A 26,181-nucleotide genomic window follows, 5' to 3' on the forward strand; every position below is an offset into this window, starting at 1 on the left:
TCTGGAGCATGGCCTGTAGCAGGGACTATACATCAGGATATCTTGGCCTCTGATGCATTGATTGTGCTCTTCCTGTTTTTAATCTCTCTCTTGCCAGTCCCCCGACTTTATGTAAGTGCAATACTAAAACACTGGAGTCCTTCAAGTAAAAGATCTGAATACGTCTTCAACCAGCATGGGTAAATACAGTAAGAAGGGCAGAATGAAATTGGCACCTCACCAATAAAATGTGTATTTCTCCATTTAACTCTGAACCCAGTGCCTGCATTTCCTATTTTCTCTTCATAGCCTTCACACCAATTGGAACAAATCTGCAGATCGATGGCTGTATGATATGGATGGGGGGAGTGAGAGGAAGTAATATTGTGTGTCTTTTTTCCCTTTTCTTATCTCCTCCATTCAGCTGTGCGTGAGAGAGAGAGAGGGGTACGGACGGGAAGAGGGAGGTGGACACATTCCTTGCCGTGTTTGTTGGCGCTTTACCAGCTGCATACTGATGACATCAAACCAACCTGTACTGTATGTGTGTATGTGGTTGTGTGGTTATTTTGAAACAGTAATATAAAAAGAACGAACAAATGTACTAAAGCCCTTTAATCAATGAATGCAAATGTATAATGCCCATTATTACACAATAATGCATAAACAGATGTATGGATTATAAACTATCCTCGCTTGTCAACATATCCTAAAGTCCCTAGTTGCATCATGCGATCATGGACAGGATCATGTGATCATGTGGCATGGACTAGGCAAAATAAAGCAGCATTCAGATTATGTAGGATTAAATGCCTATTAATAACATCCCACAACAATCCCATATAGGATGTACCAATAAGGACATCAACTGTAGAGAAAAATATCTTCTTAAAAGTTGTGTTTTTTTTTGTTGTTTTTTTTTTTTTACATATTTTAACATAAGAAACAATCACAAACATGATCTCATAATATTTTTGTATCGTAAATGTATGAATTTATGAATTAAATATAATCTCAGGTCAAATGGCTTCCATTGAAATTAATTTAATATTACAAAAAATCAGAGGGTTTGGAGTGGACATTTGGAACGATAAGAAAAAGCGGGAAATAAAAAAAAAACAGCTCACCTCTGCCAGGTAAAACTCATCATAGTGCCTGCGGTAGTTCTCGCCTTTATAATAGTTGCTAGCAGCAACGATGACGTCCACAGCAACCATGCTCAAGATGAACATGTGGAACACAGAGGACCGCATCAGTTGCTGTGGAAACAGAGCAGTGTTCAATTGCAATCAATGTAAACTGCACAAAACAGGCAAAAAGCAAAGTAGGAGTGCAACCGTTCATTTGTTTCCCATTGAACTTGATCAGATTCTAGTTTGGTTGTGAGCCAGCAAAACCATGATAACAAAGTATAGCATTGTCTGAAATAAGTTATTTCCATTTTGACTGAAGGTTGTAACTTAGGCAGACAGGCAGGTATCAATATATATATACTGATATATATATATACATATATATATATATATATATCAATATATCAGTGGAGGCTGGTCCATAGAGGCAGAGGAGGTTGATCCTCCTCTATTTTTTGAGAGGCAAAGGGGAGATCAAAATATAAAAAAGAATATTTGGTTGAAATAAACCATTACAGTGCAGTGTGTGAAGTGGTGGGGAGGGGGGGCGCAATTGGTGGAGGTGGAGTGGGGGACAGAGGAGGACAGGTGCCTGCTGTCCTCCGCAGGGCGGGATCTCTTACATTGGATTTAATGTATTTCATTTTTTTTCATGCTAACCTGTGATTGGCTCTGACACGTAAAATGATGCTCCAAGGGAGGACGTCCTCCCTTACCAATCAACAACCAGAATGTAATATTGACATTGAGTTGGTCCAATGATGATTTCCAGATGTCATCTTCAATTCTCTCCACTGTAAGGCAGAGTAGCAGCGGTAGATAGCTCCATGCGATCCGAACCGTGAGTTTTGTGTTCATGTTAACACCCCTAATGTTAACATGTCAGCTTTGTGGACTATATTTTGTATGTCATCCACATAGATCAGAGTGTGTAAGTCATGTATTTGAAACATGCATTAATACTTTCTGATGTGAACCTACACTTTTAGATCTGTGAATGTTTTTAGTGTTCAATCTTTCTTGTATTAGGCGCTGATCTGAACCTCTATCACATTATAAGCTTTGTGCTACTTTATATATTTCTGTATACTAAGAAAATACATAGGAAACACGTGTAAATCATGTGATATGTTGTCTGTTTTTGATGAGAACATAAATTTGTTGTCACAATAGAACAGTACTAAAAATTTTAATTTCACTTTGTTGGTAAAATGACACATTTGATCCACTCCATGGCTAAAATGAGCACTTCTTTGTTTAGAGACAATATGTATATGCTAAATGTCTTTAAAGAAGCAGCCTTTTCGCCACTCAAGCAAATTGTTTTATTGGCATATAAAATTGCCCCCCACCCCTCCGATTTCATCAGTTGAGACAATGATATAGTTTGATGCGGTTTGTTATAAGATTCCATGTTGGTTTTCTTCCTGTCCTCCCCAATTTTTTGAGTCACCAGCCGCCACTGATATATATATATATATATATATATATATATAAAGAGCTACTAAATAAATTTGTAAATTTGTTGTCCATGTCTGCACAAGTGCAAATTCTTCTGTTTGGACAACAGCTAAAAGACAATGGCCATAACTAAAAGGCTAAAAATGGTTTTACATTGTGTTTCATTCAAGATCTGGCATCCTTAACCAATTTAGGAACCAATTTCTGTTTCACAGAAATTATTAAAACCAAATCCAGAATTACTCTGCAACACAACTTGTGTTAATACTGTATATGGTGTGAACAAAACCTAGTAAGGTAACAGCAAAAAAACATAGAGAAAAAACAACCCATGATAAAAACTACATTGTAACCATTTTCAGAAACGTATAGAAGTGTCAGAGATACAGGCTGGAAGACAGATGATAGACAGTCAGAACAAGACTATATATATGTGGTAGCATAGACACGGTTTCTTTCTTACTGGAGGTGCCAACCAACATAGGCTGTGCTGTATATAAAGAGGTGGAAACAGGCAAAGAGGGCCAGCAGCTAAACTGCACGGAATTCAAAGCAATCAGGAGCCTTTCACTGGTTGCTGGGAGAAACATCCACCCAGACAGCAAAATCAGTGTGTATTCAAACAGCCGGAAAACAAGAACAGAACGAGGCAATAAATGTATGTTATTTCTTGTGGGAATAGCAGTGGAATTGAACGCCTACAACAACATCACAGGATGGAAACAGCTATGACTTGTAAGAATGTGAGGAAAACTACAAAAAAAAGCCAGAGTTGGACAAAATACCCACCCCTCATTTAGACAAACACTGTAACTGTGTGTTCTTTTGGGGACAATGTGACAGATGTGATCACAGCCCTTAACTGCATGTATGTAGCAGAATGAACAGCTTGTGAGTGGGTAGAATCACTCACCCTAAAAAAGACTTGCATGTAATAGGAAGGATTGAAAAAAGTGAAAAATGAGAGGAAGACTTTAAGACAGATGAAGAGTATTTGCAGCATTTCTGGAAAGATCAAATTCGCCCCAGGAAAATGGGACCACTGCCATCTCCCCTCCTACACACAAATACAAGTACAGTACAAACTAGTCTAGAAAGTCTGATCTGCAATCATATTTGATGATTTGAAAAAAAGTGATGAAGATAAAATTATCTGAACTTTGTACTTGCGAGTGAATTACATGAAGTGACAAGGTGTAAAAAGAAGAAAACAGAGAAGCAGAGAGACCAGCGTGTGAGTTGGATATAAAAAAAAAGGTGGATACAGTCTAGTGTGTGTGTTTGTGCTCTTGTTCTAACATCTTTGTGATAACCAATTTTAATTTTAGAGAGGCCTTCCTCACCACAAATATGGAATAATTGATTGTTTGCTCAAACATGTAAAACAACCTACTTTTGCAATTACCTGACAAGTCACTTTTGTATTCACGCAAATTCTGACTGTTGTCTGTCATGGCAAAGGAGGAAGTACAGTAGAATGATTCTTATATTACCACAAACTGTCATCTGAAAAAGTCGAGTGGTTGGTGAACAAAATGTGTGACTTTGACATGGGAGTCCGCTGCTTGTATGCCAACTGCCTGAATAAACCTTAACCATAGAGCAGATCAGGAAGCACTCATATAAATCATTTTTGTATCATTTTTTTGGTCATTGGTTACATTTGTGGAAGAAACTAACAAACAATGTAATCCACTAAATCACAGAACACGTATGCAGTTTTAAAAAGGGACCATTACTCGTCAATCCTCACTTCAAAGGGGTGGTAGGGCAGGTAGTTCCGATGCAGAAGTGCCTTAAACCTGCATTCTCTCTAATGACCAGCAATCGCTAGTTTCAAGTCTTCTTCAATACAGCATGATGTTCATTTTGTGAATTATGGTACAGTATTTAATTTAAATTTGACGATAAAGCAGGCTATGCTTTAGGGCATGGCTGGTTTCACCTCTACATACCCAGCTACCAAGTGCAGGAAACTTAAATCTGTAGCACCTTTTAAATTTACTTCTAGAAGCCCGTGAAGCCTTTTGCTAGTTTTAATGAGCTGCTCTTTTGCTCTTATATTTCTGTTTTACTGTTTTATTTTGTTGTTCTTCCTATTTTGTCTTGTCTTGATATCTCATCAGCTCATTATTAAACACTACATACCATTTATTTATCTCACAGATCTGAACTCCTGCTATTCTCTTAAGCTCAACTGATCGATAGAGTTGCTAGCCTTGGGGCTGGGTGTTTTTGCAGAACATACACACATGCCCACACTACACACACAGTGGTTAGTCTCCCTGACTGAGATTGGACGTGACAAAGCAGTTTGACATTTCCAGCAACCAGACGCTCTCCCCCATGGGTGTTTTGGCTGAACGGAGTTGTGTGTGTATGTGTGTGTGTGTGTGTGTGTGAGAGTGTGTTTGTGAATGTGTGAGAGAGGGAGCAGGAGAGATAGAGGCAGACTGACAGAGAACAGAAAGTACATGCTTGCGCGTATGAAACGGTTGATTTTCTCAAGGTCCTGACTTTGCCCGTATTCTCTGTCAGCTTTTGGGAATCACACCACTAAGAAATGCTGGAGATCTAGCTGGAGAGTAGTGTTCATTTGTAACCTCTCACATATGGAGATACAACCAGCTCTGCCACAGAATAAACTTTTCATCTTTTGCACACATTTAACCCCATTTTTTCAAACTGACTAAAGATGTGGTGCACCTCACCAGATAATGCTCTTCATGTCATTCCCAAGGCAAAATGGCAGAGCTGCAGCTGATGGCACTGGCACACCATATATGGCCTCAAGATGTCAGAATCAATTTAACACCATCAATTGTGGGACAAGATGGCTCTCCCCTGCCGTTTGATGTTTCTTAGCTTGTGTGTCTCTGAAATCCTTTCCCACTTGTTTGATGGATGCTATTTATTTGTATTGCCTCTGGCTGGGTCTTTGAAACACCAGGTGCTCACTGTGTACAGGCACAAGCATGCATGCAAACACACACACGCGCGCTTTAAAGTCGAGTTTAAGCAAGCAGAAGCCGCACATTAAGTTGTGGCTTTCGCATTTTGCACAGGGAACGCTAGCATCATTCTGTCTGATAGCAAAGCATTGATTAATTTCTAATTTATGACACAGTACATTCTGAAAAATACAACATGTACTCAGCTTTAATTTGCTTGACTGCAACAGAGTGTGCATGATAGAAATTGTGTATGCAAATGGTGTTTTAGATAAATAGACTTCATTTCAAGCAGCATGTAAATTGGCATTTGGGGAAACAGTGCAGTCTGTGTGGAAAAAAAAAAAAGAAAAACATAAAAAATAAAAATAAATAAACACCCAGTTCTCTTTTCATCAAGCCTTCTGGCTTCTTGTGTGGGTACTTGAGTTCTTTTATCACCCAATTTATGCTCAGTCAATTTAAACAGTGCAGCAAAGCCTCCCTCTCTAAAGGCTGTCTGGTCAGTGTGACATAAACTGCCATCTGACAGAAGAGGTGAGATAATGTTCAGCTGTGTTCATAAGAGGTGTCCCACCATGATCCGCTGGTAATAAGCATACCAATCATCTGGAGGACGGGGATATTTACATCATATATGGAACATTGACAGTGGCTGCAACTGTAACACAACCAAGACAGAGAAACAGACTGACAGACCAACGACTGCTTCCTCATACTCCGTCTGTTCACTCAGAATGCCAAGGAGGACAAATGCTCTTTCCGCCGGTACATGAGACGAGTGTAGCACATGTGCACATAGCTGGCAGGATATAGCAGTATTCACACAGGAATTGTCACCGACAGACTGGGCCATGTTCTGGCACCAGCTCTGCTACAGTTTTCTCTCCCTTGTTTACTGAGATTAAGAAGAAACTGAGTGGGATTACAGACTGCTTCACATCTCTTCACCCGCGTTTGTTGGCGAACGAATAAACAAATCATGATAATCAGAGTCTTATCAGGGCTTTTTTTTTTCCCCCCACTGAAACTCTGAATGAAAAGATGCAGAACAGACAAGCTAATTCAGACATCAAATTGCTGAACAGTATAGTTAACTCATGGCTAACTGTGGTATCAACGGAGTTATTTTAATTTAAAGCTTTTGGCTAAAGCAGTGGGTGTGTAAAATCGTGCTGGGTTGGACATCTAGCGAAGCGGGAGCCCCTTGGCTTATTACGGCCCTGACTAAAGCAGGCTGACTCATGTCTCAGACTGGAAAACAGGCCTTAATAAAACATGATGGTCTGCCTGTCTGCGCCCTCCTACTCTTAATAACATCCACCGTGCTTTGCCACCTCTGCCTCCCTTTCTTGTCTGGTTCTTCCTTATAGACTTATAGTTTATTTCATTTCAGCGTATATCACTATATGTGCTCCTGGCTGATTGCAGCCTAGACCGAATACACAATCTGATTCAGTCATCCTGTTCTCAGAGGGCTGGTCACATCTTGTTCACTTCCTTCTTACAGGTGATTTCGTTTCCCCCTATCCACATATATCCACCCTTCTATGCCCTAATGCTGTCTTTTTTTCTCCACTGTAACCCTTTAGAAAAATGTTCTTCTCACTGTGATTATTTTCCTCCTCTCTAGCCAATTTCCCTTTTCTCTCTGCCCTCCTTCTCCTTCCACAAAGAGACAAACTGACCTTAACCTTGATATGTTGTGCATATGTGTGTGCGTGAGCTTAAAATGGTACAAGTGGTGTCACTGGGAAGAACCGTGGGGCAAAGATCAGTGGCGAGGGGGAAAAAGGAGGGATCCAGAGAATCAATAACCTCTGGCTTGGGAGGGAGAGGTCAAAAAGGTGTTCCTTTCATTGGACCTCAGTACCCCCCAGTGAGATATTAGGTTATCCATCACTTTGTATTTAACTTTGCAGACAGAGGGCTGCAACAGCGGGAATGAGCAACATCAGCTGCTCATCGCCAAAAAGGCGATACTAAATTAATCACAGGATCCCCCTGGATTATAGGAAGTAGGTAACATTTATCATTCCTTCCCATAGTGGTCATTTTAGAGCTTTTTTTAATTATCCTCTAACAGACTTTAGTTCCTTAATTTGTATCTAGGGTTATTCTATGTATTTACATAATAAGCATAAATGTTTTTCTGCAATTGCAGCTTTACATGTTCAATTTTTAAATCCATTTGTGTACATTTGTATAGAATGTCACCCTCTATTTTTGCTTATAACAGCCAAAGCTCCAATCTGCAGTGTAATTATGGTATGGTTGAGCACTGGGGGCTAATTAGTAGACCAGGTCTGTAGGGAAAGAACCAGGCTGCTACATTAACCTAAATGTAGCCTAAAACATTTTGACATTAATGAATGTACTTGAACTTTAACTCCAGCTGGCACATGCAGGCAATTTCACCAAAAGCCACTGACAATTCCATGCATTTAAACCTGCTTCCAAACATGAAAAATATATTTCATGCTAAACTACAGGGAAACATGTCGGAAAATATTAATCTGGAATTTTGCATTCGATGAAAAGGTGGCTTTGAATATCAAATCAATAGAAACGTGACAACTGTTTCAAAGAATCAAAAGAATTTGTAAGTGACGCTGTCATACAGTTTCAAAGCTGCTTGTCTGTCTTAAAACAACACTTAAAAACAATTAAATAGTTTTTAGTAGACATCTCTTCCTAATGTGATTTTGATGTAAGAGAGACAGGGGACAAAATACAGCATCCCCATTACAGTACAATCTGTTATATGTTACAATCTTATTAGTATGAAATTTCCCTTTTGTTTTACTATCCCTCCAAAGCAGCTCAGCAAGAAAACACTGTCCAGGGAAAATTTTATAGAATATCATAAAGTTGTTACAGTGCTGTCCACACTCACTGACAAGTAATTATAGGGAAATGGAGGTCAAAGACATAACAATAATGGCTTACAGTGACAGATGAATATCCAAATAAAGACTATGTTAAGGATTGTCACTGTAAGATTAATAAAAACACTGAAAAACAACTGTCAGAACGGAGGAGGAATGCGGCGAGGCTCCCAGTTTGCAGGGCTATTTCGGTTCGTAGCCCCTCAGGAGGGGGAAGCTGCTGTTTCCTCTCTGTCTCCAAAAAGAGCAGGTGGTTAATCAATTATGTGTTATCTCCAACTGCTGCAGCCCCTTGGACCCAGACGGACCCAGACTGACACACACACACACACGCACAAATGGACAGACATCAACGGGCAGATCAACGGGGTGACAGTCAGACACACAGAGGCATGACCGGACACATACAGGTGGTTTAAAAGACAATCCGACAGGTATGGGTGAGCTAGCAGCTGAGAAACAGGAGGACACACACAGGCCGCCTGTCTGTAGATAGCACCCACTTGCCAGCCCTGAAACATTTTAATCATTTGACGGCCAATTACTCTGGAGCCAGGCAGAGCAGAACAGAAACTCACACTTCACTTCCTCAGCACTCGCAGATGGCCCTGCAGGCTGAATCTTCACTGCCTGTCTTCACTCTACCTGTCTACTCAGCTAGCACTGCTCAAGCAATGAAATAGGGTGTTTGGCAATGTTTTAGACAGAAGAGAAAAGGGGATATCCATCATTAATCAAATGATACAGCTGCGGTATGATAGGCCTTCTCTATTACAGCATCAAACAACAGAAATGATTGGAAAAAAATTACAATATTACCCATTCTGTCAAAACACATACATAACAGGTGCACACTACTCTCCACCATAACATGTTATTAGATTAATCCTCAGATTATGTACATGTGTAGTGGTACTCTAGTTAGTGAAACCATGATCTAGCCCTTTTCCATGTACTGTGTCATTTTCTTTAAGTCATTTTACAGTGACTGAATGGTACTTGTATGTTCTTTTCCTTATCATTGGACAAAGTAGTACCACTCATTTTTCATTATTTTCTTTTTTGATTTAAAATAGGTAAATGAGTATTTATTTAGAATATAAACAACACATAAAAATTAATAATGCAAAATTATGTGTGGAAATTCAGATTATAAAACAACCATCTGCAGCACAAATGTTCTCAAGTTTCAATGTTTTTTTAATGAGGTGGAGGGACTCTTGCTTTCTCTTAATTGTTCTCTCCAGTAGCTATTAGTCAAAGCATATTCAGAGCTTGTCCTTGTCATGCTTTAATTCAACACAGTCGCAACACAGTTACAATCACTTTATTCTCGAGTCACTAGTGGTAAACATTTTGTGTTTACAAAGTGTGTATCTGAGACAACATGGACCTTTTCCAAATTGAAAATCTGTAAAAACATTAAAAATTGCCTTACTTATAATTCTTCTCTGTGATCTATGATCAGGCCTTTGTGGTTTGAATGGAACAGCTGGGTTAGATCTGGCGGTTTCCTGACACCATCAGAAAATCAAAACATTTTCAGAGTAGTTTGATGGTTTGACATGCCACAAAATGCTGTCAGTGTGTGATTGACAACTACAAACAATGGATGACTTTTGAAATTAACCACTGCATGATGTATGTCAAAGTCACTCTCATTGTTATTCAACTTTTACACTACTTGATGATTATTTGCTTCACGCTTGACACTTTGAGTGCTCAAGTAGGCAGAAATTTAGATAACAACTAAAGCACTTTAATGTGGCATTTCAACCCCAATCAGAACTGTAGTGCCAAATACTCATCCTCTGTCAGCTTGAAAGATGGCTGGAAAACCTTAAACAGAGACTAGTGGTTGTGGTCAGCTTTAATATATGTACTGTATATAATGGATTCCAATATTTTTCAAAAGTGAAAAATATTTACCATGTTTGCAGCATAATTTCAGTACTTTGCTGTCCATTTGTATGTTCAGTCTGTTCCAAATAATTATAAAAAAAATAATTTTCACTATGGTACTCAAATACATTGTAATATACACTGTTCCTATATTTAGCTACTGTAGTAAGTTGCCTCTGTTTACAGTGAATACTCACAACAATCTATATGTAATATATGCATGTTGGGGGTTTTTTGTTGTGAAAACCTCTTTGGAATTTATTGTCACTGACATACCTGCAAGAGCATATAATTGAGCAATCCTTTGGGTGATGTCATATAATCAATAGGATCACTTTGAATGATTTTTAAAGGGGATATGAATCTAAGCTGCTGTGGTGGATAATGAAGATCAGTAATATATGATAAACCATTTCATTGATCATCTACATAATTGATCAGGAGAGAAAGAAATATGTAAAATAATTGGATTAAATCATCCTTATAGATCTGTGGTTGGTCCAACCTTTCATCATTGCCATATATGCATTCACACAATTGTGGTGAACAGGCTCTCTCAGGCGCTCGTCTGTAACAAGACAAATACAGGCTGTCTGCTAGACCAGACTGGTATTCAGAAAGGAAGTGTAACCAGATGGGACAAATGAAGATTACTATGAGCAGAATTATCCCTGTCTCTCAGAATTATGTTCATAATGGACAATTTTACTGAAGACAATTTACAATCAATGCAAACATTCAGCACTCATATGTTTGTTTGTTTTTTACCACTGCTATGCTGATGACACCCAGCTTTATTCCCACCAGATGAACCAGCTGTCTCAGTGCAGATCACAGTCTGCCTCAGTGATATCTCAAAATGGATCTGACTGAGTATGTCGATCAACTTCTTGTACAAGCAGTGGTCATCTCCCGCCTTAACTATCGAATGGTCCGAAATGCGGCAGCACATCTGGTCTTCAACCAGCCAAAAACAGTTCATGTCACTCCACTTTTCATTGCTCTCCACCAGCTCCCTGTTGCTGCTCCCATTAAGTTCAAGTCAATAATGCTCGCCCACAGAGTGGCCACTAGCACAGCATAGCACAGCACCCACACACCTGAGCTCCCTCATTCAGGTTTATGCTCCCTGTCATTCACTATGATATGCAACTGAATGGCAACTAGTCCTACGGTCACTGCAAGGCAGGAACTCTCAATCCAGACTCTTCTCCTGTACAGTCCCTCGATGGTGGAACAAGTTACCAAACTTGATTCGGTCAGCAGAATCTTTCTGTCTTCAAAAATAGCTTGAGGACCTACGTCTTCTGAGAGTACTCACTCACCTAATACACTCTTTCTCTCCCTATCTCTCGATTCTCAAAAAAAAGTGACATGTTACTCAACACACCTGCAAGCCTTGTGGCACTTGTGTCAGGTATAACAGTGAGTGTTAAATGAGTGTAAAGGCACTTATTATCAAAGGCTTCTCCTTGATCTACTGTAGCTTGGATTGTACCCTCATTTGTACATAGCTTTGGACAAAAGCGCCTGCCAAATGAATAAATGTAATGTAAATGAGTACATGTAACACTGGCATTGAACTTTGGGTAATTTTTAATCATCTAATGCCAATACTCTACTTTTAGAGTGAATTTGTAGAATCCACAGAGTTCTACAGTAGCTGAATGGTTACTGTGCATGCCACATAACGGCAACGTCCCTGGTTTGATTCTAGCCAGGGACCTTTGTTGCATGTCATGCCCATCTCTCTCCCCTTGTTTCCTGTCTGCCTCTTCACTAATGACTGTCAAATAAAGGCAAAAATGCCAAAAAATAATCTTTTAATCTGTAATCTTGATAGTAATCTTAATAATGTGTTTTTTCATTTACCTACCTCTCTCCCACTTTGAACCTTTTACTATGACATACAGTATACTTCAATATTATTACTATGAAGAAAGAATTATAAGTTGATTATTCCTTTACAAATTTTTCTTCTACAGTGCTTTTCATGTGTCAAGCTCTCTTTGACAGGAGACATCTATTACATTTACTGGGCCATTGCCCAGAGCTGTAACGGTCCATGTGATGGAGGTGTGAGCTGTTATGCACTCTGACCCACTAAAACACTGCAACTTGGTCTGTCTCACAAGAAGTCGGCCCTGCGCAAGCCTGTATCCTTAAGGCGATGAGACTTTAAATAGTACTATGTAAAAAAAAAAAAAAAAAAAGAAAAAAAAAAGGTTGGGTCTGCATTGCTGTGGACATGTTGCTACAGTACCAGTGAGAAGATGAGATGAGAAATCAGATCAGATCATCAATAAGTTTTACGGTCTATCGGACAGCAAAACGCTGCAGTGTTTTTTTAGAAGATTTTATAACTCTGGAAAGTTTTAATGACGGCAATCATTTCTTCTACTCGACTATTATGAGGTAAACAGCAGAATTATGCCAGTTATGTTACAAAATTATCCACCAACAATGTGTGCTTGAATGTATTTGATTGGCAATCACAGTACGTTGCTGAATGATGTCATATTGCGACAAAAGTACAGCCCGGTTCCACTTTTTTTCACAAGATGGTCCTGTGTTGTTTCATGGGAGCCCTCAGCATTGGGAACCCCCTTGTGCCAAAGCAGGAGTCTCATTGAAATGGAAACTGTGTTTTTTGACGCAGTGCTATTGTTGGTCTGAACATGGCCTAATGCCTCTCTCTGTTAATCTGTTAACCCTTTATTCTTCTGTCAGAAGTGGTCTTCTTGTTGGCACAAGATGACAATAATAGCTATTTTGGTGTGAGCGAATGAGGCAGATGAAGCAGTCTGGGTGTTCCATATAATAGAGCACAGGGCTCAGAGGGAAGTCAGCCGTGTTTATCCCTCTGGTTATCCCTCTATCTAAATCTTTCCTCCAACTGATGATGAGGCTCAGGGGGACATAATGCATTAAAGGGAATACTGCATATTTCACATTCTCTCTTTTCTCTCTCATTTCTTTCCCTCTCCACTACCCCATTTCTCTATTTTTAATTGTGCTCTCTTTCTCACTCTGTTTGTGTGTGAGCCTTCTTCAAGCTTAGCTTTGGAGCATTATTTTCTTCATGACAGCATTGTTGACAGCTATCATCCCTCTCGTAGCTGTAGACTCCATTGGCAGTCTCTCACAGCAAGAGCCCAGCCTTTTACACCACACCGCTATCAACAGTGGGCCAGCTGTAAGCAACACCCGCTGCTTTCAGCTTATCTTTAAAGCCCAACCATTTGGATCACACCGACCACGAGGCAACAGTGGCGTCCATCATGTAGACGTCATTTAAAACTCATTTATCACTGGAGCAACATCATTAGTGCAACTCTACACATCAAACCTGAGCCTCCCCTCATTTAAAATCCCATCATTTAGTCATTTGACACAGCCATTGAAGATACAGACAAATGTGAAAACAATGAGGTGATACTGTGTGCATCCGTGGCACTTGTTAAATGGATGAGGATTACTGATTCTCTATTAATACAAACCATTTGAACATCAATAGAGAAATTTAAATAAGAATGGTTCAGCACACACATGCACACTGTAGACACACAGGCACACAGCTCAGCTTCTGTATTTCAAGTAATTTATCAGAGAAGCAGAAAAGATGCATGTTAAAGTGTCATAAACATATTTCATAGAATTATGCATGTGTGTGAGTGACAGAGAGACATTTTACACTAGCAGCATCAGCAGCATATTAATTGTGTAGCGTGTTTACCTGGAGGCAGGCAGGCGCACGGCCATGTGGTTTGTTGACATCCACAGCTACAAGCTGCCATCCCCCAGCAGCGTCTTCGTGGAACATCTGTGGCACAAGGACAGCACATGAGGGGCAGCACACACAAAAAAAACACACACACACACATTAAAAAAGCACTGGACAAAATTCAAACACACACATCTACCCTTTGGCTACATCTTCATGAAACATCTGTGGCCACAAAAAAAGCTGAAGGCATCACAAACACAGATTCAGGGCCACACAAGACAGCATGGTAGCTACTAAATACAGTCTGTAGGCCTAAGGACCTAACACTAGAAATAAAAATAAACCAACAGTAATAACACCAATAACACACCAGACAGCTTGCTCATTGATGAGTATCAACCATCCCTCTAAATCATCAACACAACAACTCAATCATAAGCATTATCTTGTGGGCCCTTCCACTCCTGTGTACTGGACCAAGCAGTGTTACAGATGTTGCAAGAACAAGGCTGTGGCCATAACAGGGCTATGAATTCAGATTGTTTTGAAGAGGCTTTCTAGCAGCTTGACTGAATTCAAAAACGGTAAATTCTTACATATGAGAAACACAGGCTGGTTGGCCTAGTATTCAGAAAGAAGGGTAACCATGAATGGGTTGCACCAGCTAACTGTAAATCCATCAAAGTTTGTGTGCCAAGTCTCTCTTAAATTCTTAGTGTCTAACATCTGTAGCTCCTTCCAATAAGAAGCAACCAACTATGTAAACATGAAGTCACTCAACAGTTTTAGGGGCCAAAAGATATAATAAAACTTAACTGACAGTCCTTTGTGAATGTACGTACGACTTACTTACTGCTTAACAGTATTTATGCAGTTTACAGTGAGAAGGAAATATATATTAAGAAATCAAATGTTTGCATTAAAATGTAATGTTAAGTGCTAGGTCACATATGTCAACCCTATTCCTTGATACCTTTTTTACTCTTCAATCCAAACAGGTCATATATTAGCAAGCTAATGTTAGTTTGTCAGCTGGTTAAAATTCAGCTAGCTTATGCAACGGTTACACCTGGCAGTTGGTAAGAGCAAATATTTAGTAACTAAACTCTATGTAAGAACTAGTTTGTGTGGTAAAACTAGCTTTAATTTAGTGATACATAAATCTCCACTTAGTAAACACTTCCGCTATAACTAGGCTAAGCTTGAATTTACAAATAGCCAGCTCCTGATGGCACAAATGAAGATCAACCCTGTCTCCCTCTGCAGGAGAAACTTTACATCCAATTCACATGTTTGATGTTGATCCGAAGATTAAGAGTTAACTTCACCAAATGTTAATGTCAGTTAGTTACCTTACCTTGGTGTAGCCCCAAATGAGCTTAAAATGGCATTGTTTCTGACATGATAAAACTGTTCTTAACCATGTCTTAATCATAGTTTTTTGCCATAACCAGTATTCCCTCATCTTAACAATATAACCATTCAGTGGTTGTCGTAAGCTGATATTATCAGACATTGCCATTTTAACTCCATGTAATACAGGTTCTGCAAAATTATGCAATTGACAGTCTATATAACAAATGGGCTGGTAAAATTCCACAAAACATGGAAAACAACTTTGCTTTATGAATGTCACCTACATTCACTTGGCATTTCTCAATGCACTAGATAGTGGGTTAAATCACTGTGTAACATTAGTTGTTTCTGGAATGATGGGGATGACATACAACACAATTCTGAGAATCAATTGCCATTGGAAGGTTGGTGAAGTTTGAAAAAAAAAAAAAACACCAGTTGCATCACACAGCCAATACAAAGAGCAGCTGCTTGCCTCTTACATGAAGAAATCCTTCAACCACTGTGCTTTATTTGTCACTATACTATTTAATTACATAACTTTCTCCCACTCTGTTTCAGCTTTGTCTTATGCCTCTCACATCAGTGTCACATTTGGTCACATCCTAGCAAGACCATGGTCCCCAATCCATAGTTTTTATAACCTTGTTTTTAATATAACATGGCGAGGAGAACATTATCTACAACCAAGATGTCAAACACAGAGAGCTGATATCATTCAACCGCAGACAAGCCAAGTAGACTTCAGTGTCATCAATCAAACTTCAGGACAAAAAACTGGATCGATGAAACAAAAGTGGATTTATCCATTGTCATTTTATCAAGATACTTAGGCTTTACAGCCTAATCTATTTTAAAAGCCTGAATAATCTGGAGACAGCAGAGCAAAGTCAAATAACTGGGGAGTGTGGCATGGGTTGTTTCTCCCAGGGCCAACTTATACCAGCCTTCCTCTCTAGGGAAAGTGAGGAAGGGAACATATTGTTTCAGCCTCTGTGACTGACAGTTAAGTGTTATACCACAGCTAATTAGTTTCCCCCCATCTACGATAAAGATTGGGGCATGACGATTATTTTTGATAATGGCAAGAAAGACTAATTGTTTTCAAGGTCATAGCTGTATATGCATGCCAGTGGCATCAGCCTGGGTTCCTTCATGACTGGAGTAATACAAGTTTTAGTTTCATGACTTTCCAAGATGTAATCTTTCAAACACTGAGAGGGAATAACCCTAACCCGGCCAACTCTATTACAATTAAAGATGTCAAATGCTTAAAGGGGAATTTGGATTCTTGACAAATACAATCCAAACTTCTGGTAGGCTTCAATGTCAGACCAAGGGTAGCTTTTCTTTTCAATCAACAAAACATCTGCAAAATACATGTAGAAACGAAATAACAGAAATAAATGCAGAAACATGTATCCATCCACCAAATTTATTGTTGTATTTATCAGTGTTTTAATTGGCTACTGTTATATATACACAATGACTTATACTATAATGTTATATATCTTTGTGAATTCTAAAGACATTAGGCTCTGAAACAAATAACATCTCTGATTTCCTGCTTCATTATCTTTCCAGTTTTCAACTGTAATGTAATCATACTTTTTGCAAAATACTTTCTCTCTCTTTCTCTTGATTTTCCCTGCTTCAAACCCACTTCCCATCCCTCTGTGGAAATTTCAGATAACTCTATTCTATGTGTGCAAGAGGCAATCAAATGATTGTCACATGAAAATAAGAATTAATTGAGATCAGAGTCACAACTCTCTCTCATACCTAAAGGGACATTTGCAGAAGAGCTAAATGTTCAAACGTGAAAACATGTCAAGTCAATGCTAATCACTAAAATAAATATGTGCTGTCTGGACTGAATGTTTGTGAGATATCTGTGGGTATTTATAGAATGAAACTCCAAAAACTCAGTTTTTTTCCCTTACCCAAATCAGTCCTTTATGAGTTTAAAATTTTGGTGTTCTCCTCTGCATACGCACAAACTCAAGCCCTAAAATTATTCGTTTTTTTGTCTAAAAATCTTTTAATAAGCTTATTGTCATCAAAACCTTCCTAGACACCTCTGATGTGCTAAACATTGTCTGAGATAGAAGTAATTTCTTAAAAAAGTTGATAAAATCCTGAAGGGATAATCCCTGTAGTATGTTCTGGGTCTGTCCCAGGGTCTTCTTCCAGTTGGACATGCCCAAACTACCTCCAAATGCATGCATCCTGGAGGCATCCTGATCAGATGCCCAAACAACCTCAAATGCTCCTCACCTTGTCCTTGAGGGTGATCCCAGACATCCTTTAACATAAACTAATATTGCCAACTTGTATCTTCAATCACATATTTTCGATCGGTTTTGGTATTTTGAGTCACTTCACAGAGTTCATGATCTTTAAGAGTGGCTGGAACAGACACTGACTGTTAAATCAAGAGCTTAACCTTCTGGCTGAGCTTGTTTTTCACCACAACAGTCTGGTGTTGCGGCACCAATCTGCTTGTCAGTGTCATTCGTTCTTACCCTTACTTGTGAAGAAAACCCTGTGATACTCGAATTCCTTCACCTAAGTCTGTAACCTGCTCCCAAATAAAGGAGGACAAACCACCATTTACAGGCAGAATACATTGGCCTCAAACTTGGAGATGCTGACTTTCATCCCAACTGTTTCAAACTCAGCAATGAACCTGCCTGGTGCATGTTGCTGGTAATGGTATGATGAAGCCAACAGAACTAAGCAATCATCAAAAGACAGAGATACAATCCTGAAGTCACCAAAGCAGACACTCTATCATTTGGCTGCACCATGGGATTCTGTCACTGAAAAACACGAACAGATTCAGTGAAAAGGCACAATCTTGGATGAGCCCTGTGCCTACCTAGAACCTGCTAGACTTATTTGCAAGAACAGGGACAAGCAACGTTGATAATCACTTCAGATTAAGGCACCACATAGCTGTCTTGTCACACTTTTTCAGCTTGTATGTCTGTGTGCGCCTGAGTGTGATAGTTCTACCTGTGTTGTAGCAGTAGAGGTGGTACTACTTCTTGAGCCCCACATCTGCTGAAATTGCACTCTGATCTCAGCAAATGTCTCAATGATGACTGCAATGAACACATTCTGTAAAAAAGCAAGATAGAGAGATTGTGAAACAGAGGCGGTGGGAGAGAAAAGTGTTAATTAAAAGTAAATGACTGAATGCAGGTCCATCTCTTTGCTTCTTTTTACTATTCCAGACATGACATACATTCTCTCATTAGCCAGAAAACATTCTACTAACAAGGTGAAATAGTTATGTCTGTAAGGTGAAAGATAAGATGATGTCAATTAACCAAAACCTATTGGTGTTCAACAATCCCCTGCTGCCATGCCATGGGAGCTGAAAGCATTATGATAAAGTGCAGAAAGACAAACACTGGCTCTAACCTTGACAAGCCATGCCAAGAAGAAAATGAGAGTTATAAAGTAGAAGTAGGAGCGCCAGCGAGGGAAACTGTCAATGGCTCTGTACATGAGGAACACCCAACCCTCTTGTGAGGCAGCCTCATACACAGTAAAGATACTTGTACCTAAACAAAGAGAGACACAAGAGTCAGAGAAATGTACAGTCAGATGAAAAATAGAGATTGAAACAAAGAAGAAACAAGTGTTAGTATCAGTTCTTTGCTTAACACAGTGATGCCTGTGAGCCTCATATCAATTACCATGGCTCCCCTCAGACTAAGCCTTTCAAAAAGACAATACCTCGAGTTTCTCTTTCCATCTATAATTAATGTACATTCTGACAGCTTGCAGGATGAAAAATACAGACAGCTGGTATCCTCATAGTTCCCTTCTTTATAATGAAAAAACTTAGAATTCAAACTGTTTGGCAGACTCATTAATCTATACAAATGATCTGTAATGCATGTCTTTGTCACTGTCACCGCCAAACTACAAAATGAAACTTTGTTTGTTTTCTTGTTAATGTGCTCTCTGCAAATGAACTGTCTGTACTATTATCCCTTGGCCAAAGAGGTTGAAATCGGGAAAGAAACACCACTCCATACTATTCTAATTTTTGAAAAGACTGAGAGTGGACTGTTTCCTTTGGCTATTCAAGAACACAACCAGATTAGAGAGTCTTTCCTTAGATAAAAAATATTGCTCATTGCATCAGATCATTTTAGACAGGTGACCAGCAACTGACAGCAGCTGTCAAGTGTAATTGACTAGTTCAACTATTAACCACTTTACATCACTGTTTTAAGCTTATTATCTTAACAGTTCTGAATCAGGGCCTCTGTGATTCAGGGCTAGATCCCAAAGTTACTGTATTTTTGTGAATGTCTCATTCTTTAGATAGATAGATAGATCAGTGGGTAATCTTTGGTACAGACAAGTACTGTACTCAAACTGTCAGTAAGTCTGTGAATCATTGTGACCAACTGTGATTTTATATTTACAGAAGCTGTTTGTTGAGTTTGTCAAATGTGAGGTTTTTGGTACTACAAGCACCCCTGTGCGAGATGAGTAGCATTGTTGTAAAACATCTTCCTAAGAAATATTTCTTAAAAATAAAGGCCAAAATAATAAAAGAAAGGTTTGTATATGATGCATTTAAGCTTCACATTACAAGTTACATGAACATTTATAAAGTGTGTTCATAGATCAATACCTGACCTGTAGGCTGTACATTGCATTGAATCTGCCATATCCCAGTCTATAATTTCTAAATTACTGTTAACTGTGAAGCTCACACTCTCCTTCACGGCTATATAAAGATTAGGGGCTCTGCACTGTGTACTGACACTGAATGTGAGCACCATTTAGCTGATAAGAATGCAGGATGCTGCTGAATGGCACAGCTTCACACCAAAGCTGGTATATACAGCACTTTCATTCTCACGTTATCACACAGGGTCATTCTTCCACATTTCACAAACAGAACGTAGATTTAAAGATGAGCAGCAGCTAGTGTATTCTTGCATTTGTGTCTTCTACAACTGTTTTTGTTATTTTTGGAGTCACTGTTTTCATTCAGTTCAGCTTGATGCTGTAAAATAAATGACTTTAAGCTTTTCCAGGCATGTGTTAACAAGTGCGTCTAAGTATCAAAAATATATATATTCACTTGTCCACAGGTAATTCCTCTAACAGTGAAATATAAAATATTACCTAAAATCTCACATATACACACTTACAGTCATATACAATTACTGTCCTTGCCTATAGATGGAGTACATCAACATATCATGGAGGTCATGGAGGTCTACACTGCAGCCACCGTTACTTTCCTTTTCACTAAAAGGAAACTAAATTACATTCAAAATATGGTCATTGTAAATGTACCTTTTTAAATACTTATGTTTGTGTGTAATATGTTTGAGTGCATTGTTTATGGGTATGGCTTATACCTAGTTCATTGAAGCCACTGTAACCAAGTTCCTGTCGGCTGAGACCCAGTTCTTCAAGGTCCATGCATTTGAAGCCATGAGGACACTGGTAGCCCTCCCCATCGGGGGAACAATGAGTGTCTGGGATGGCCAAGCTGTTCCATGACACATTACTGACCAAAAGAGAAAAAAAAACATGAATTAAATAATATGCAACATGTGATACTTGGAATTAACAACTAAAAAAGAGGAAATATATATACTGTAATATAAGTAAATGTAAAGGTTGCAGCTTATTGTAGATATTTTAAAAGTGCACTACGTACATCAGGGAGTGTATGTTTGGGGTCAAATAAATAGCTGGCCAGTTACTGATTCAAATGTTGTTATTAATAATAAATGTACTGAATGACAACATTCATGGAGGTACAGTCAGTTTTCAAAAAGTAGTAGCAGAGTGCCTTTACAACAACACAAGCATGAGATGCACACATAAACAATGAATGTTGCCTGACACATACAGAGTACATACACACACTGCCCCTCCTCCCCATTTCCCTGTCTTTTAGCCACAGGTGTTATTCCAGGAGCGGCTTGATTTCTCTAATGAAAATGAATGCCTTCAAATTGGCTGCCCAGACATTCATCCAAATTGTTTATTAAGGGGTACAGGATCAGAAGGGATAATTTATTGCACTATCACAAAGGGCAATCAGAGGCATAGTGGTGAATCCCGATAAAGCTAATTATACTGGGCTGAATAATACCACTGTGTCTTATCAAAGAAAAATCCCTTTTCTTGATGACAAAGGGGAGATAGATGGAGGCCCAAATGAGAGACCAAATGTCCACTAATACCATGATATTAATCATTTTGTGAGTCAAATGAAAAACCAAACAGTTCTGTGATAAGATATTATTAATGATCAGAGTCTGCAATTCGATTCAACCAAAATTAATTTGTGAAGCTTTGCATGATTGGACATGTGAGGTCCTGTCAACAACCTCTGCCCATCTCAACAACTATCTCTTGTCACACACGCTACAGAAACACAAGCATTGCTATTCTGTTGAGCACATGACAAAACACGCTACAGTATCAATACTCTTTTCTAAAGTGCTCCTATTCCTTTCCATCAAAATATCAGATTTTTTCATTTTTCTCATTTTCATGACATTTTTCATATATGACTCATGAATATAATTGGAGTAAGCATCTTACACCCTTTGTGTAAAATTGCTATTTTATTAATTGGTTCAGAATATCTAATAACTTCACACATGCACACACAATACTATCATATAACCCTCACAATGTAGCTTTAAAGAAATCTACAAAACACAAATGTCGTCCTCCAGTTAAGTATATCTAATTTATACTGCACAAATGCATGCATGATATTCATGCCATGGGGTCAAATAGTGATGAGGTCAATTGCAGAAATCCTGACATCCAGAAAAGGAGACCCTACTTTGTTCACAAATCCAAAACCATTTTCATCTAATACCCATATCAGAAAATGTCTCCCCTGCTATTTTCCCCAATTTCCATCAAATCCCTTGTGTGTGAAAAGCTAGAGAGCTTTGACTTTGTGTCAAGGGCATTTGGACAGATAGAGAATAGACACATCAGTCCTTTTGTGACATATTTTTAAAATACCCCATTAGAAGCATATGAGGGATTTAGGAAAAGGAGCACAGCAGCAAACAAATTAGATACACAGCTGCCACGCCACTTTTGGATTGATGTTACAGAGGGACATCAGAACTATAAATGTGAAAATATCCTGTGCTTTCTTTCCTGCAACTAATGGTCAATATATGCAGTGTCCCTAGGGTGCTTAGGCACAAATCAGTACACGGAGATAGATGGGCAGCTGCTGAGCTGAATGAGCTTAATACAATGGCTGGACAACGTAGGAAATTTTAATTATTATAATTAATGTTAGCTCTTGCTGCAGGGGCTTTAACCATGATGGTCACTTCCCCCATTTTTTGTCTCCACAAGCATTCCTATTCTCTGTATCATATTATCATCACCCTCAACTGAATGATGAACACAAAGGAACCCTCACGGATGTGTTTAAATACATATTGTATTTGTACAACAACACGTGCACACACTGCACACAGCACTTGAAATTAAGGATGTCCTGTTGTCTCGAGGACAATAAAAATAGCACCTGGGACACAAAGATACGGTGTCTGGGACAATTCTGAGACAGTAGAGAAAATTATCATTACAAAAACATCAGAGCAATTTCCAAATAGGCATTATTTGGATAAACTGACCATATATTGGAAATCTGAATGGTTACTTTCTCGCATGAAAGAATATTACAACTTAATAAAGTGACATATTAACAGTCCTACAATGAATATTACAACAGCTTTTAACTTGGCTGTCCCAAGCCCACACAAGTCAGCTCCCACATGTAACCTCGATAAAACAGGAAGAGCAAGTACACATCGGGGCATTTGGACTGTACTTGGCTGGATGTGGAGTGGACTTTGAAAATGGAATAGTACTTTGACAGCGACTGATGACATTTCACAAGTACACAAGAACGCAGATTGAGAAATGCCTACAGAGAGGCAGCAGTAAGGAGATAATTATGAGAATGAGATGCACATATTAACTCAAAACAAATTAAATTGAATGTTAAACTATGAAGCTGTCATGGTGTTTAAAACACAATGAAGTGTTTACTATGAGATATGTTCAAAGTGAATGTATGTAAATTTCTATTATCGTATACCAATCAGAAACAGGTTTGGATTTGCACTGCAGTTTGCAGTGATGCATTATTGATCAAACAGTTAGTAATAAACAAGAAACAGTAATAGTAAATACGCTGTGTATGTACCTGATGAATTACTGTCTTGGAAAAACAATAGCTAAACTACAGAGTGGTTGTATTACTCTAAGAGTGTAAGTAAGTAAGTACATTTTATTTATAAAGCACCTTTCAAAACAAGAGTTACATGGTGCTGTACAATAAAAACATTGAAGAAAAATAAAAATAAAACCAGAGAATAATAATATAAAGGCATTAAAACTGCACAGAAGGCAAATATACATTACAAAACAAAGTGCTTACGAAACAAATGAGTTTTTAAAAATATCCACTGACTCACTGTTTTTATAGCTAAGGGAAGACAGTTTCAGAGAGTGGGAGCTACAACTGCAAAAGCTTGGTCACCCTTCGTTTTTAGCCTAGATTCCGGGACAGCCAGAAGGCCTTGGTCAGAAGACCTGAGGGATCTTGGTGATCCCACTGTAGTCAGGGGATACAATAATTCAGAAATGTAAAGTGGAGCCAGCCCGTGAAGTGTTTTATAGGTGATTTTAAATTCAATTCTGCAGTCGAACCAATGTAGAGTGGTCAACACTTGTGTAATGTGTGACCTACATCGTCTCTTAGTTAAAAGTCTAGCTGCCGCATTTTGGACCAGCTGGAGCCGAGACAAAGAGGAGCGACTCAGGGTGGTGAACAGTGCATTGTAGCAATCAAGAAGGGAGGAGACAAAAACATGAATGATTTTTCCCAGATCTTGAAAGGATAATACAGATTTGATTTTGGCAATGTTTCTTACTTGACAGAAACAGGATTGGGCCACTTTCTTTACATGCAACTCAAAATTCATGTGTTGGTCAAAGAAGACTCCTAGGTTCTTTGAGACTCGCTTAACGTTTGCTGCTAAAGGACCAATACACTGCTGTATTTTATCATAAAATGCTTTCAGGACCTATAGGAAGGATTTCTGTTTTGTCCATTAAGCTGGAGTTATATGACATCCAGTCTGTGATAGCAGTTAAGCAGTCTTGCAAGGTAGAGAGCTGACGAAGGTCATTCGGTTTGAAAGAGAGGTACAGCTGTGTATCGCCTGAATAACAATGAAAAAAATAAACTGACTAATTAAGAAACCAAGGGGAAGCATGTACAGGATGAACAGAATAGGACCAATGTTTGAACCCTAGAGCACACCACAGGTCAAAAGAGCAGATGAGGAGACATAATCATCAATAGCCACAGAAAAACTTCTGTCTGACAAATAGGAAGCAAACCAGTCAAGGGCAGTGCCAGTTATACCCACATATTGCTGAAATAGAGTGGTCAATAGTGTCAAAGGCTGAACTCAGGTCAAGCAGCAACAGAACTGAACATTCCCCAGCATCAGCATGCATTAGGATGTCATTTGAAACCCTACAAGGAGCAGTTTCAGTACTGTGCCTCAGACGAAAACCAGACTAGAACTTATTAAAGATATCATTGTTGACCAAGGTATGTAGGTGTTGCTTACAAACTACTTTCTCAAAGAAAGGAGAAATGAAAGGAAGTTTGGATATAGGTCTATAGTTATTTGGAAGTGATGGGTCAAGGTTTGATTTTTGTGGCTGAATAATAGCATGTTTAAAGCAATCAGGCACATAGCCAGAGCTAAGGGAGCTATTCACAATAGAGAGTATGATTGGGCCTAAGGAGTCAAAAACATCTTTAAGAAGAGAGGTTGGAACAATGTCAAGAGGACTAAAGAAGGGATGTATTTGGGAGACAGTGGCTGTGAGTTCTTCCTAAGAAATTGGGCTAAACTGACTCAATAGAGAAACATGAGCTAGACAGTCAACCCCAGAGGTACAGACAGGCAATATTGAAGACCTTATGTCAGTGACCTTATCTACAAAGGATGATAAAAAACATTTCACAGTCATCATTTGAAAAGAGTAGGGGGAGGGGCAGGGTTCACCAATCTATCAACTGTGCTGAACAAAGCTCTAGGATTTTTCTTATTACAGTGAATCAGGTTGGAGAAATAGGCAGTTCTTGCCTCTTTCACCTTTTGATTAAAAGATGACAGTAGTTCCTTCATATAAGTAAAGTAAACCTCCAGCTTAGTGCTTTTCCACCTACGCTCTACCTTTCTGCACTCTCTTTCTAGATAACTTATGTTATTGGTCATCCAAAGGGATGAGTTGACAGTACAAATCAATTTGTTTTCAAAAGGAGTGACCAAATCAAAGGTTGACAAAGAGAGTTTGTTAAAGGAGCAGACTAAGTCGGTCAGGACAGCGAAGGTCAAATCCTTACTAACGTCTACAAAGATAGAGTGCGAGAACCAGTTGTGCACTTGATAGAATGGATGTCAGCATTAAATACAGCATCAAAAATAATACACTTATGGTCAGACACAAATATGTTCTCAATGCATAGAGCATTAAGGTTCAGACCAAAAGTAAAACTGAAATCAAGAATACGACCATGATTGTGTGTTGGTCCTAGTATATGTTGTGTTAAATTCAAAGACTGAGTTGTGCTCAAAAGCTCAGCAGCAAACGTATCTGATACATCATCAACATGTATTTTGAAATCACCAATAATCATAACTCAAGTTTAACAACCACAG

At 38.8% G+C, this 26,181-nt stretch overlaps 1 protein-coding gene across 5 annotated transcripts in view; it reads right to left on the minus strand.

Annotated features, from left to right (window-relative positions):
- The window catches only part of nalcn (sodium leak channel, non-selective), a 79,989-nt gene that overhangs the window by 42,858 nt on the left and 10,950 nt on the right, over positions 1 to 26,181 (minus strand). For 4 of the 5 annotated variants that reach the window (XM_067604056.1, XM_067604057.1, XM_067604059.1 and 1 more), the window contains 5 exons: positions 20,797 to 20,948; positions 18,827 to 18,969; positions 18,416 to 18,520; positions 14,051 to 14,137; positions 1,107 to 1,238 (listed from right to left, as the gene is read on the minus strand). In XM_067604056.1, the coding sequence (XP_067460157.1) occupies positions 1,107 to 1,238; positions 14,051 to 14,137; positions 18,416 to 18,520; positions 18,827 to 18,969; positions 20,797 to 20,948 (619 nt within the window). Of the gene's footprint in view, positions 1 to 1,106; positions 1,239 to 14,050; positions 14,138 to 18,415; positions 18,521 to 18,826; positions 18,970 to 20,796; positions 20,949 to 26,181 lie in introns of those variants that run through there. The other variant, XM_067604060.1, reaches the window with a different exon arrangement.

Source organism: Thunnus thynnus, chromosome 11 (genome assembly GCF_963924715.1).
Source record: "Thunnus thynnus chromosome 11, fThuThy2.1, whole genome shotgun sequence".
Taxonomy (NCBI): Eukaryota; Metazoa; Chordata; class Actinopteri; order Scombriformes; family Scombridae; genus Thunnus; species Thunnus thynnus.